General features: G+C 45.0%; 1 protein-coding gene across 2 annotated transcripts in view; it reads right to left on the reverse strand.

Moving 5' to 3' along the window:
- Positions 1-15,255, reverse strand: part of LOC143815762 (uncharacterized) — a 785,716-nt gene that overhangs the window by 119,552 nt on the left and 650,909 nt on the right. For both annotated transcript variants that reach the window (XM_077295356.1, XM_077295355.1), the window contains exon 41: positions 5,382-5,596. In XM_077295356.1, the coding sequence (XP_077151471.1) occupies positions 5,382-5,596 (215 nt within the window). The remainder of the gene's footprint in view (positions 1-5,381; positions 5,597-15,255) is intronic.

Genomic DNA, 15,255 nt, shown 5'->3' on the forward strand with positions numbered 1-15,255 from the left:
TGTTGTGCAATTTTTCCTGAGTATGTCGATACCCCATATGTGGGGGTAAACCACTGTTTGGGCGCACCGCAGAGCTTGGAAGAGAAGGAGTTCCGTTTTACTTTTTCAATTTAGAATTGGCTGGAATTGAGATCGGATGCCATGTCGCGTTTGGAGAGCCCCTGATGTGCCTAAACAGTGGAAACCCCCCACAAGTGACTCCATTTTGGAAACTAGACCCCTTAAGGAACTTATCTAGATGTGTGGTGAGCACTTTAAACTCCCAGGTGCTTCACGGAAGTTTATAACGTAGAGCAGTGAAAATAAAAAATCCTTTTTTTTTTCCTCAAAAATGATTTTTTAGCCTGCAATTTTTTATTTTCTCAATGGTAGCAGGAGACATTGGACCACAAAATCTATTGACCAGTTTGTCCTGAGTACGCTGATACCCCATATGTGGGGGGGCATTATTTGGGCACCCATCTGGGCTCGGAAGGGAAGGAGCGCCGCTTGGAATGCAGACTTTGATGGGATGGTCTACGGGCGTCATGTTGCATTTGCAGAGCTCCTGATGTACCTAAACAGTAGAAACCCCCACAAGTGACCCCATTTTGGAAACTAGACTCCCCAAAGAGCTTATCTAGATGTGTGGTGAACACTATGAACCCCCAACTGCTTCACAGAAGTTTATAATGCAGAGTCGTGAAAATAAAAAATATTTTTTTTCCACAAAAAAGATTTTTAGCCCCCAAGTTTTTATTTTCACAAGGGTAACAAGAGAAATTGGACCTCAAAAGTTGTTGTCCAATTTGTCCTGAGTACACTGATACCCCATGTGTGTGGGGGGGCACCGTTTGGGCGCATGGCAGAGCTCGAAAGGGAAGGAGCGCCGTTTTGGAATGCAGACTTTGATAGAATGGTCTGCGGGTGTTATGTTGCGTTTGCAGAGCCCCTGATGTACCTAAACAGTAGAAACTCCCCACAAGTGACCACATTTTGGAAACTAGACCCCCCAAGGATCTTATCTAGATGTGTGGTGAGAACTTTGAATGCCCAAGTGCTTCACAGAAGTTTATAATGCAGAGTTGTGAAAATAAAAAATATTTTTTTTTCCACAAAAAATATTTTTTTAGCCCCCAAGTTTTTATTTTCACAAGGGTAACAGGAGAAATTAGACCCCAAGGGTTGTTGTCCAATTTATCCCGAGTACGCTGATGCCCCATATGCGGGGGTAAACCACTGTTTGGACGCACGGCAGAGCTCAGAAGGGAGGGAGCAACATTTGACTTTTTGAGCGCAAAATTGGCTGTGGCGTTTGGAGACCCCCTGATGTACCTAAAAAGTGGAAACCCCCCAATTCTAACTCCAACCCTAACCCCAACACACCCCTAATCCTAATCCCAACCCGATCCATAATCCTAATCACAACCCTAATGATAATCACAACCCTAATCCCAAAACAACCCTAATCCCAACCCTAACCATAACCCTAATCAGAACCCTAAATCCAACACACTCCTAATCCTAATCTCAACCCTAACCTCAAACCTAACCCTAATCCCAATACACCCCTAACCCTAATCCCAACCCTAACCTTAGCCCTAATCCCAAACCTAACCCTAATCCCAAACGTAACCCTATGCCAACCCTAATCCAAACCCTAACCCTAATCCCAACTCTAACCCTAACTTTAGCCGCAACCCTAGCCCTAACTTTAGCCGCAACCCTAGCCCTAACTTTAGCCCCAACCCTAGCCCTAACTTTAGCCCCAACCCTAACCCTAGCCCTAACCCTAAATTTAGCCCCAATCCTAGCCCTAACTTTAGCCAAAACAGCAGAGAACAAAAAAAGCAGCAAACAGTCCGATTTATAAATATACAAAACTCTTTATTAATTATAAAACCAGGAAAGAACATGACAGAGGGAAATAATCCCTGTGCAATCATCAGCATGTATCCATAGGGACAGGGTGTAGGTGACTATACCATGTAAATAACCATTTACTAGCCGGCAGAAACCATATATACTAAGTCAATGTGTCAGACTACCTAATGCAGATATAGGCATCCGCCGAAACGTGTGTCGGGGTGGACGAGGGTGAGGTGTTAACCCAGTTTGATATATCTCCACACTGACCGGTATGTATATCTTAGATCTTTTATGTGTCAGGCCCCCTTATTACTGTTGTGGGCTTTAGGTCCATATTATATCTGCATTAGGTAGTCTGACACATTGACTTAGTATATATGGTTTCTGCTGGCTAGTAAATGGTTATTTACATGGTATAGTCACCTACACCCTGTCCCTATGGATACATGCTGATGATTGCACAGGGATTATTTCCCTCTGTCATGTTCTTTCCTGGTTTTATAATTAATAAAGAGTTTTGTATATTTATAAATCGGACTGTTTGCTGCTTTTTTTGTTCTCTGCTGTTTTGTCTCATCGTCTGGCAGTTGGTCCAGTATGGTCCAATTTTTTTGGTCCCTGTTTGGAAATATATGAATAATCCCTAGCTGGGTAAACAATTACTATGGTGGTGACCTTTTATTTCTCCACAATTTTGTTCTCCCTAACTTTAGCCCCAACTCTAACCTTAACCCTAGCCCTAACTTTAGCCCCAACCCTAATCCCAACCCTAAATTTAGCCCCAACCCTAACCCTAAATTTAGCCCCAACCCTAACCCTAACCCTAAATTTAGCCCCAATCCTAACCCTAACCCTAATTTTAGCCCCAACTCCTCTAGCTGCCAGTCGGCAGATCATGGCGGGCGCACTGGCATGCGCCCGCTATTTTCTTACCGGATGAAGAAGCCAGCGGGCAGGAGGGGACACAGGAGGACCCAGGGACACCGGTAAGTATAACAGGGTCCCCGAATCCCCCTATTTCTCTGTCCTCTGATGTGCGATCACATCAGAGGACAGAGAATTACACATTGCTTTTTTTTTTGTTTGTTTTGTTTTTGCGGTCGCTGGTAAACAGTTAATTACCGGCGATCGCAAAACAGGGGTCGGTAAAAACCGACCCCGATCATGTTCTTTGGGGTCTCGGCTACCCCCGGGTGCTGGCCGGGAGGCGCCCGCCATTTTTTGGCGGAACAAGATGGCGGCGCCCATCGGGAGCCACAAGGAGCATCGGGGGAGACAGGTGAGTATCGGGGGGCGATCGGGGACCCCATTTCTCTGTCCTCTGATGTGCGATCACATCGGAGGACAGAGAAATTAAATGGGAAGTCGCATTGGGTTTTTTTGCGACCGCCAGTAAACGGTTAATTACCGGCGATCGCAACCCAGGGGTCGGTAAAAGAACCCCCGAATCATGTTCTCTGGGGTATCAGCTACCCCCCCGGTAACCGAGACCACAGAGAAAATCCGACTCTGGGGGGCACTATTCACTTTTTCCACAGCGCCGTTAATTAACGGCGCTGTGGTTTAAGTACCCTTAACTGCCGCCGTTAAAAGGCGATTCGGCGGTCGTTAAAGGGTTAAAAAAAGTTATGAAAGCACAAAAACAAAAACACCCTTACATTAACAAGTTAAACAATATGGACACTTTTTTTTTTACTTAAATGCATGAATTTTTGGCTCATAATTATTTTTGCAATGATTAAAAATTATCCATATTAACCCCTTAATGACCAGTCCAAATTTTTTAAATCTGACATGTGTCACTTTATGTAGTAACTCTGGAATGCTTCAACATATCCCATTGATTGAGATTTTTGTTTTTCGTGATGCATTGTACTTTATTATAATGGTAAATTTAGGTTGATTTGTTTAGTATTTATTTATAAAAATATCAGAAATGTGACAAAAATGACAAAAAATTTGCAGTTTTCAAACTTTGAACCCAGATAGTCATACCATGTAAAAACATTAATAAATAACGTTTCCCTCATGTCTGCTTTACGTCAGCACCATTTGTAAAATGCTGTATTATTTGGTAACATTTTAGAAAGTTTAAAAATGTAGCAGTAATTTTTCATTTTATTCAAGGAAATTTACAAAACTTATTTTTTAGGGACAAATTCAATTTTGACTTTGACTTTGGGGGTCCTATATATTGCAAACCCGTAAAAGTGATACCATTTTAAAAACAGCACCCCTCAACATGTTCAAAATTGCTTTCAGGTAGTTTATTAACCATACAGGTGCTTTTGAGGAATTAATGTAAAGTGACATGACAGGAATGAAAAAATTTATTTTTACCACGTAAATGTTTCTAACTTCTGAAGAGGCCACTGTAGCCGGCAAACTTTAAGGTCTTTATTTGGCCATGAATTGCCATTGCAAAAACCAGGACCACACAATCATGATCTCAGGGTGCCGGTGGGCTTAAAGAGGGAGCCTCCATACTCTTTTAACCAGCTACATAAAGGGAACCTGTCACCCCCCAGAACCTATTAAAGTGAAATAGCTACCTTCAGCAGCACTAAGGCTGCATTCTGTGAAGGTGGCTCTTATGTTTATTATCCCTAGGAAATAATGAGTTTTATATATTTCCCACCATACCTCCATTGAGTCAGGGAGGTATGTTTTCTCCCCCTGACTAAACCGCCTCGCAGCCATCCATCATCCCCCTTTGGTCTCCTGGAATCGCCTCCTCTCTTTCTCATGATGTCACCGGCGCCTGCGCTCTGCAATCAGTTCTCGGGCATGTGCCGTGTGTGCTGCCTGGGAACTTACATCAGGTGATATAAGGATATTGCGTCTGCGTGTAGCGGAGGCCCCAGATCCTGCCCTGCAGTGTGTTATGATGTATTCACACTGCGGGGCTGGGAATCTGGCACCTGCGAAGTGGAGCAGGTCACCGTGCTCCTCGATAGAAGTGCCGAAGTCTTGCGAGACTTCACAAATCTCGCGAGACATCGACACTATCTTCAATGGAGCACGGTGACCCGCTCCACTGTGCAGGCGCCAGATTCCCAGCCCCTGCCGGCTCAGGGGGCAATTCTTCTGCTTCATTTCACCTCTAGTCAACAAAGTAGCACCTTCTCTTCCCAGCCTTTTCTGTTGATGGGGAATCAATGCATATGTAATAAGGATTGACAGTCTGCTCCCCCAATTAGGCAGTGGGGAGCCGGCTGTCAATCAGCAAAACATCGGCAGTAGCTCTTCTTCACAGAGCAGAAGATACTGTAAGAAGCTGCTCTGTCAACAAGACGTCAGCGAAAGCAGGAGAATCTCCAGCAGGATCAGTCAATGACTGCTCTTAGCTAGCAAAAATCATCACCTGCCAGAATAGACAAGTAGTTAGTAACTACCTGCCTATTACTTCTTAGCTCCATAGGAAAAATAATAAAAGTCCCGGATAACCCCTTTAAACAGTGAGAGCAGGCAGCAGAGTACCCCAGTATTGTATTATTCTAGTTGTGCTAAATTCTTAGCTATGATTCACATACCTGTAAACATTATTGTCTGTAATGTTTATAGCTTGAGATATATTGCCTTCAAAATTATTACACGTCACCATATTCAGAGGGTTTTGGAGGTTGGCATTTGTAGTCAGATTATAGGCACATGTGAAATTAAGTTGAACTGGGATAACCGTAATGAGGATTGTACTCAACGGAGTAATAAAAAGAGTGTTTGTATAATATGCTTTTGATGAATCAACCTGCAGAGAAATTTAGGAAAATGATAACAGTAATAAAATAGAACATGCCATCTTAAACATGAACTAAAAATAAAGGTGAACGTGACATCAGAAAATCATGCATTGTTTAAAAAGGGTGTTTACATCACATGCAATTTTTTAGACTTTGTTTTATTGTTTTATTTCACATATATACTGTACATATATACATATATATATATATATACATATATATATATATATATATATATATATATATATACTATATATATATATACACACAGTACATAAATATTTTTAGTTTTTCCTTCCCTTCATTTAAGAATCATATTTTTTTTTTTAAATTGTTAACATAATCATGTGAGGGCTTGCTTTTTTTCAGCCGGCAATATGTTGTTTTGAATGACACCATTCATTGTACCAAAGATTTTACTGAAAAATAAGAACAACAATTTTATGTACTGTAAAATTGTGAACCCCTCCCTTTGTAATTTCACAATTATTTTGGGGGGTTTTGTAATGACTGTGTAACCTGGTTCTACAGTTCAGTATGTTAAGGGTGATATTAAACTTGTAAGGCTTTTTTATTCCTTATTCCTTTAACCCCTTACCAACATGTGATGTATAGTTACATTATATACCAACTGAGCCCAAATCTTTCCTGAAAGATGATGACTGTAATATTCAGTCATCTGCTTCTAAAAAGCCATGTATGAAGCTGCACTCCACTTGCTGCTGTTAACCTATTAAATGCCGCTGTGAACCTATGATAGAGGTATTCACAGCATGCCATCATGGGGGCATGATATTCCATGCCCGCTTAGGTGCCTCGTGACTTGATTGCGGGGTGCTGAGGGGCTGCCATGGAGGCTGGGGGTCTAATGAAGACCCGTAAGGCTGTCATGATGGTACTTCTCTGAACACCATCTTCTGGCTAGTGGTCATAAGAGACATGATTTTTGCTGTACACAGAAATACTGTGATATTAATGTATATAAGGGATCAGATTATTGCAGGTTTAAGTCCCTTAAGGGGACTAAAAAGTACGATGAAAAGTGGGAAACATGCTTTTAAGAATAAACTTTTTTTCTAAAAGAAATATACACATTTAATTCACCTCTCATTTCGTCAACTAAAAATAAAGGAATAAAAAATACACATATGTAACATTGTTACGTTGATAAAAGTTAGAGCTATCAAAATATCATATTAATTATCCCACTCAGCAAACAGCGTAATTAGAAAAAAATCGAAACGCCTGAAATAAATGTTTTTGGTTACCACTACACTGCAAAAAAATGCAATTAAAGGCGATTATAACATTATATGTACTCCAAAATGGTATCAGTAAAAATGTTGGCTTTAGGCGCAAAAAAAAGAAGTCCTTGGATAGCCCCATTGACCAAAAGTGGAGAACATTACAAGTCTCTGAAAATGGCGACACAAGCTAATTTTCTTTTAGAAACTTCTTTTCTTTTTTAACCACCTAAATAAAAATAAAACAATGCATGTTTTTTAGCTCATAATTATACTGAGCTGTAGAATCATGTTTTCATGACTGTTGTTATTCAAAAGTACAACTCGTCCCACAAAAAACAAACCCTCATATGGCTGTATAAGAAAGAAGCGATAGGCAGTACTCACCGATCCCTAAAATGGTTTGTCCTTTATTCAATCACAATATAAAACCTTCATGACTCGGGGGTGTGAAGATAGGAGTGTGCAGGCTCTGATGACGGCCGTTTCGCGCTGGTATAGCGCTTCTACGGGACCCGTACACACAGTTTTTCTGCTACATTTGTTTGTTGGCACTGCTGAATCCATCTATTTAAAACTGTGGTTTGTCCGTCACTTGAATCACATAAACGTGCGCTCAAAATTCTGCCATTTGTTGCCTCGATTTAAATTTTGTTGCAGTGTGTTAGCGAAGTTATTGACACCAGTTTGCTGTTAAAAATAGTTACCTACAGGCCAGCTATTTAAAACTGTGGTTTGTCCGTCACACGGATCACAAAAATGTGCTCTCAAAATTTTGCCATTTCTGGCCTCCATATAAATTTTGTTGCAGTGTGTTAGCGAAGTTATTGACACCAACTTGCTGTTAAAAATAGTTACCTACAGGCCAGTTATTTAAAACTGTGGTTTTCTATGACACGGATCACATATACGTAACACCCCAGGTAACCGGTTGTTACAGTGTTGTTGCCTTCCCTTCGGGGAAGGGTAATATCATGCTTGGAGGCAAGGAGGATTCCCTTTACCAGGCAACGCACCTACATACAACACATTCTGAATCCAGGCCAGAAGGGGGAGCTCAGAACCCGGATTCAGGGGAGCTTCCCCAGCTTTAAGTGTTCTGGTCTGGAGGAGGAGTTAGTTCAGTCTGGAGAAGACAGTAAAGGGAGAGGAGTGGAGAGAAGACAGTGGAGCTGTGCAGCCAGGACTAAGCTGCAGCTCTAGGAAAGGAAGTGAACCCGATGGGTTGAATGTAGTGAAGCATCAGAGGAAAGAAGCACAGGAGAAGGAAAGGGGCTCAGAGGGGAACTGTGACCGGGCACCCCCAGAGCCAAAGTGCAGAAACCGGGCACCGGGAGGCCGAGGCTATGTTGTACCCCAGGTTGCACGGCAGAACTGGAGGGCATAGGACTTTATGTTATTTGCCCGCACCCACACCTGAAGGTGCAGCAGTACTCTAAGAGCCCGGGTCATGATAGAGACCCTATAAAAAGACTCACACTGCCCATCATACAGGTAACTGTCCCAGGACAGGAGAGAGAGGACTTTGTATGGAAGCCATTGGCAGCAAGGACCTCGCATACGAGCGCGAATAGGAAGGCTTACGGACCTCACCTGGGAAAGAGATCATCATTGCCTCCAGGCCGGCCAGACCACACCACTACCTGTAGCTGGTACCCTGGACTGCAGCTGCTTACAACCAGTAAACCAGGTAAAGACATTACAATTCTGTGTCCTCCATTTAATGCTGGCATACACCATCCCTGCCCAGCACACCGGGAGCCCTAGGGACCCCACTTCACCTGTGGGAAGCGTCACCATCCAGCCACCATACCATCACCCCAGAGGACCACTTTAAGCGGCGTTGGTTCCTACTGACCGAGAACCACAGGTGGCGTCACGAACTTATACAAATTTTATTAATTCCCTTAAAGACCTTTTGCCCCTTTTAATTGAGTGCCCAGGGCCACGGACTGGGTTGCAGCCACTGTGATATCCCCTTTAAGTGCGACTGGACCCAAGTAACCCACGGCCCAGGCGGGCGACTCATATAAGTTCGCTCCAAATTCAGCCATTTGTAGTGAACATAGAAAATATTATGGGCAAGGCGCATGGCAAGGGACAGGGAACTAGACGTGATGGTGATGGTGATGATGCATGCAGAGGCCAAGGCTGTGGGCAAGCTGAAATTGTGCCACAACAAACACCCACATCTTCTCGCCAGACCTTCCTGTCCCAAATACTAGGGGACCGCAGCACACCACTATTGAATCCAGAGCAGTGTCAAACGGTTGCTGGCTGGATAGTGGATAATGCTTGCAGTCACTTTGCCACCACCACCCTGTCTTGAACACGGTCAAGTCTCAGTAGCCATGAGTCTGGACCGCATATTCCTCACCCTGATCCTCCTTCCTCCCACTATGCCGAGTGCCCAAAGACAATTGATCCCACAATTGCACATTCTGAAGAGATGTTCACTTTTCTATTTATAGCTTCAGGCCTCTCGCCCGGGGCACTTGAAGCAGGGCAAGAGGAGATCGCATGTAGCGATGCCCAAATATTTGAGTAGCCACGGTCACAAGAAGGCGACGGTGGAAAAATGTCAGAAGAGGTGGATGAAATGGTGGATGAGGATGAGGAAAAAGCCAATATGCTAAATGACTTTTTTTTCATCAGTATTTACACAAGAAAATTCCATGGCAGACAATCTGATCAGTGATAACAAAAATTCCCCATTAAGTGTCACCTGCTTAACCCAGCAGGAAGTACGGCGGCATCTAAAAATCACTAAAATTGACAAATCTCCGGGCCTGGATGGGATACACCCCCAAGTACAGCAGGAATTAAGTACAGTCATTAATAGACCATTATTATTAATCTTTAAAGACTCCATAATAACAGGGTCTGTACCACAGGACTGGAGTATAGCAAATGTGGTGCCAATATTCAAAAAAGGGACAAAAACTGAACTCGGAAATTATAGGCCAGTAAGCTTAACCTCTACTGTGGGTAAAATTCTGGAGGGCATTCTAAGGGATGCTATGCTGGAGTATCTGAAGAGGAATAACCTCATGACCCAATACCAACATGGGTTTACTAGGGACCATTTCTGTCAGACTAATCTGATCAATTTCTATGAAGAGGTAAGTTCTGGACTGGACCAAGGGAACCCAGTGGACGTAGTGTATATGGACTTTTCAAAAACGTTTGATAGGGTGCCACACAAAAGGTTGATACATAAAATGAGAATAATGGGGATAGGGGAAAATATGTGTAAGTGAGTTAAGAGCTGGCTCAGGGATAGGAAACAAAGGGTGTTATTAATGGAGCACACTCGGACTGGGTCGCGGTTAGCAGTGGGGTACCACAGGGGTCAGTATTGGGCCCTCCTCTTTTTATCATATTTATTAATGATCTTGTAGGAGGCATACAGAGTAGAATTTCAATATTTGCAGATGACACTAAGCTCTGCAGGGTAATCAATACAGAGGAGGACAATTTTATATTACAGGATGATTTATGTAAACTAGAATCTTGGGCTGATAAATGGCAAAAGAGCTTTAATGGGGATAAATGTAAGGTCATGCACTTGGGTAGAAGTAATAAGATGTATAACTATGTGCTTAATTCTAAAACTCTGGGCAAAACCGTCAATGAAAAAGACCTGGGAGTATGGGTGGATGACAAACTCACATTTAGTGGCCAGTGTCAGGCAGCTGCTACAAAGGCAAATAAAATAATGAGATGCATTAAAAGAGGCATAAATGCTCATGAGGAGAGCATAATTTTACCTCGATACAAGTCACTATTTCGACCACACTTAGAATACTGTGTACAGTTCTGGTCTCCGGTGTATAAGAAAGACATAGCTGAACTAGAGCGGGTGCAGAGATGAGCGACCAAGGTTATTAGAGGACTGGGGGGTCTGCAATACCAAGATAGGTTATTACACTTGGGGCTATTTAGTTTGGAAAAACGAAGGCTAAGGGGTGATCTTATTTTAATGTATAAATATATGAGGAGACAGTACAAAGACCTTTCTGATGATCTTTTTAATCATAGACCTGAGACAGGGACAAGGGGGCATCCTCTAAGTCTGGAGGAAAGAAGGTTTAAGTATAAAAACAGACGTGGATTCTTTACTGTAAGAGCAGTGAGACTATGGAACTCTCTGCCGTATAATGTTGTAATGCATGAGTCATTACTTAAATTTAAGAGGGGACTGGATGCCTTTCTTGAAAAGTATAATGTTACAGGTTATATATACTAGATTCCTTGATAGGGTGTTGATCCAGGGAACTAGTCTGATTGCCGTATGTGGAGTCGGGAAGGAATTTTTTTCCCCAATGTGGAGCTTACTCTTTGCCACATGGGTTTTTTTTTTTGCCTTCCTCTGGATCAACATGTTAGGGCATGTTAGGTTAGGCTATGGGTTGAACTAGATGGACTTAAAGTCTTCCTTCAAACTTAATAACTATGTTACTAAGTTACTATGATGATGAGACACAATTGCTAGAAAGTCAGGAGGAGGACCAGGGTGCGGAAGTGGAAGATGAGGTGGTAAATGATATAGTAACTGACCCAACCTGGCAGGAGGACATGCAGAGCGAAGACACCAGCACACAATGGGAGGGAGGCATAGCACCCCAACAGGCAGAAAGAAGCAGTGTCGTGGCTGCAGACAGAAGGCGGGAAATTGTTCCCTGTAACAACAGCATAAGGGAAGTTTCCAGTCCAACTGTTAGGTCTTCCCAACTCTGGTTGTTTTTTAAAGACTCTGCCGATAAGCCCAAAAAGGGACATTTACACCACCTGCCAGGCTAGTTGTAGTGCCCCCACCGCCGCAGGGCCGAGGGGTACCCGGTACCGGGCCTGTGTGAGTCTCTGCTCTGGGGTTGTCACGGCGGCTAGGCCCCGGTCCGTGACCCTGCCGTGGGGCGCTCGGTGAATAACAGGTGTGGATGATGTAGATGGGGGTGAGGCCGTGGTGGTGTGGTGCAGTAATAACGAGGACACCAGGTTGCAGTCTCTTTACCTCTTTACTGAAGATCTCTGGGTCCTCAGTCCAGAATACGGGTCACCAGGCTGCGCAAGTCCGGCCGGTCCAATGGCACCTCCAGAGTTCTCCTCACAGGTGGAAATCGGTGCCTTCCTTCTAGCGCTATGTGTTGCGGTCCTTCCCTGCTGTGCTTACGGAAAGTCCCCACAACCGTTGTGTCTGTTTCTTAAGTTCCCTCACAACTCGATTAAATTATGTTCTTCTAATCCTCCGTCCCTCCCTGCTGTTCTGGTTGGGACGGCACCCGTTTGACGGGTAGGCTCGGAGCTCTTCCGGGACCCTAGAGTCGCCCCTCTCCACAAGGTGCCCCCCAAGACTTCATAGGTGATTTGTGTGAGACAGCCCGCCTTAGACTGACTGTCCTGCCGCTGTTTAGAGTATTGCTTGAAGCTGAATGTTATAATACTCCCTCGGCGTTCCGGCCACCGGTAGTGCGCCTCAGTAGGGTGTTGCTCCGGTCTTACAGCACGACCCCTACTGGTATTCTCCTTTTGCTTGATCTCGTTTCTCACTCAGCACAATCTATCTCGCTTCTAGTCCTTCCTCGGGCACCGCCGCTTCCCGGAGCAGGCACGGTCCCTTTACGTTCTTTCAAATGCCAAGCCTCTGTCAGGATCCCACCCCTGACAGAGACCCTACTGTATCTTCCCCCACAACACCCTCTGCCACAAGGTGTTGCCTGGTTCCAACCCAGTCAGCTTTCTCATCTAACATCCTGCCTGACCCCCAGTTTACCCACTATGGTGGGGAGTGGCCTAATGAATAGCACCCTTAGCTCCCCCCGGAGGCCCAGCTGTGAAATGTATTGGTGTCTGTGATACCTGATCGGATGAACTCCTTCAGTGCCATCAGACGCACCGTAGCTCCCCATAGTGGCGGAGCCACAGTACTGCAACGACCAGGACTCTGGGGCGCTGCACTCCCCCCTGGTTAAACACAGTACTCCGGGACTGGGAAGAAAACAACAATACAAGTTAGCAAAAAGACATACAGTTTCGTTGAGTGTAATAACAATAAGTATACTTGAACAGGCTTCCCTTTATGGGAGGTAAGGACACTTGAACGTTACAAACATAGTTAACATTATAAATTACAGGCTATAAATAACTCCTGTTACCCAACCGGGTATTCTACTAAGTGCAAAATTGTTGAACAATAATTTAACATTGCCTTTAAGGACTTACACTCTAAATCCACTAAAGACCTTCCTATAATCACATTATAAGGCAATTTAACTTTCTCATTCTCCTTCTTTAAATCTGCAGGACCGCCTGTCCTATCGGCACCAGACCTACTGCCTCTCCTTTCAGTTACAGGACCGCCCCGTTCAGCCAGGGCCTACTGCCTTTTCAACTACTATACACAGTATAGAACATAACATTACTTTCAGTTTAAGAGCACTAAGTCATCTCTTCATGACTCCTATGAGGACTCAGGGTTTACCTTCTATCCTAACTATCTATCAGCATTATCAAAAAACATTTTCTATTGAACATTAAGCCTTCTCATTATCTTTCTTCCTTGCATGCATGCTGGACACCACGTCTATCCCTACGGGTCCACTGCATCCTTCTTCTATCTTTCACCTTTTACTTCTCAGAGAACATCATCAATATTTCTTCACAATTAACTAGTCAAATACATATAACTTACTCATATAAACATTATCATCACTTTCTTTGGTCAAGACATTATTGCTTCCAATCTTAAGCAATATCACAGTTTAAGCGTAACAAATGAACATCCCCTTTAAGAGGGGACCAAGTCTCTATGAGGTAGCACGCCTTCTCAAGCTACCAGTCCATACTCAGCAAAGGTTCCAGTGTGGTATCTTCACAAAGAGTCCTTCTTTAAGTAAAACCAGTAGGGAGCGCCTTTAATAAGGTGCAAACTATGTACAAGAAGTTCGGATCATGCACTGTTCATGATTTCAGCAGTTCTAGAAACTTGTGCAAAAACTGTAGAAAAACAAACAAAAACAAAACAATAGGGATCCCGGGTCAACAAAAGGATCCCTTTAAAAGTTTACCCTGGACGGGTCTAGCAGAACACAGGAAAACAGCAACTATTTACAGATTCATGGTTTCGAGGTTTATTCTTCCAAGTCTGGGGGCGGTCTTTGTCCCCCAGCCAACGTGGCACCCGTACTGGTGGTTGGTCTCTCAGATGCCATCAGATCAACCGGTGCCTGGATTTGAAGGCTAATCCTGCTTGCGAGTTCGGCAGCCGCTACAAGACGTACCGTGGTGATGGGAACAAGGTCTGGCAAATCAGGATCATTCATGATCGGGGCTACAGGGGGCGCTCTCGACGGCTCACACCGTCGAACATTCCGGGCACACCATCCTTGTGCACTCCGATGGCGGGTGTAAGTCACCTGATCCCCTCTTTGTAACGGATCACCATTTTGACTGCAGCAGGGGGTCTTCACATTATAGCTAGTGACAAAGACATCAGTTGGTAGCCCCGGTTCCTGTATGGAGCCCCATCCCCTCTTTGGGTGGTAGGCCAGTACGGTTCCCCGCTTTACCACATCTTTCCTGCCGGGAGCCGACTTCTTACGTTGCGTGTCAGGTGGTTCGGCCTCGTCCCGATCTTTCCAGTGTTGGATCAGACATTGCTTATACTGTTCCCAGGTAAGTACTGCAAGGGTGAGGCCATCCTCCCGGGCCCCATCCGGCCCGGTCCAGGGGGTGTCCCACCGAAGGATCACCCCGTCTAGGCCCACACCTATGGGTTCTCCCATCTTGGTTGGTAGCGGGGGCACCAGCTTCCCCATCGCGTTAGAGGTAAGGATGACCCGCTCCACCAAGAAAGAACGATCATTGCTGGGGTGAGGAGCGGTCACAGGAGCGGGATCGCTCAGGGGAACCGGATCGGTCGGGGGAGCAGAATCGGCCAGGGGAGTAGGGATGCCATCCATACCTGCGCCTGATGTGATTCCACCGGTGTCGCTCCGGTCCGTTGACGAGGACACTGGAATCGGCTGCAGCCCGGACCGCGGCTCCTCCGGAGTCACCTCTCGTTGTAGCTCCGCCTTCCATGATTCCGTGACTGGGGTAGGTAGGTTCGGCTCCTCCACTGGCGGTGGACGCGAGTCCGCCTCCAATGGGTGAGGGCAGGCCGGGGTTGCTCCTTCCCCGTTCGGGCACTCGCTGTTCGTCTTCACTGTCCGACATTCGGTGACAGTGCATGCATCTGACTCCGCCATTTCTCCAGGGTCGGGCTTCCTCTCCGTCTCCCGTTTCCCGCCGTTGCAGGTCAGGAGGTGGTCCTCTGCCTTGAGGCAGGTCATCGCTTTGCAACAAGAGGCGCAGGGGGCGATCACCGCTTCTGGCGCCACTTTGGTAGTCTCCTCCCATGGCACGCCTCCCGTCTCCCTCTG

The sequence above is a fragment of the Ranitomeya variabilis genome, chromosome 3, assembly GCF_051348905.1.
Source record: "Ranitomeya variabilis isolate aRanVar5 chromosome 3, aRanVar5.hap1, whole genome shotgun sequence".
Taxonomy (NCBI): domain Eukaryota; kingdom Metazoa; phylum Chordata; class Amphibia; order Anura; family Dendrobatidae; genus Ranitomeya; species Ranitomeya variabilis.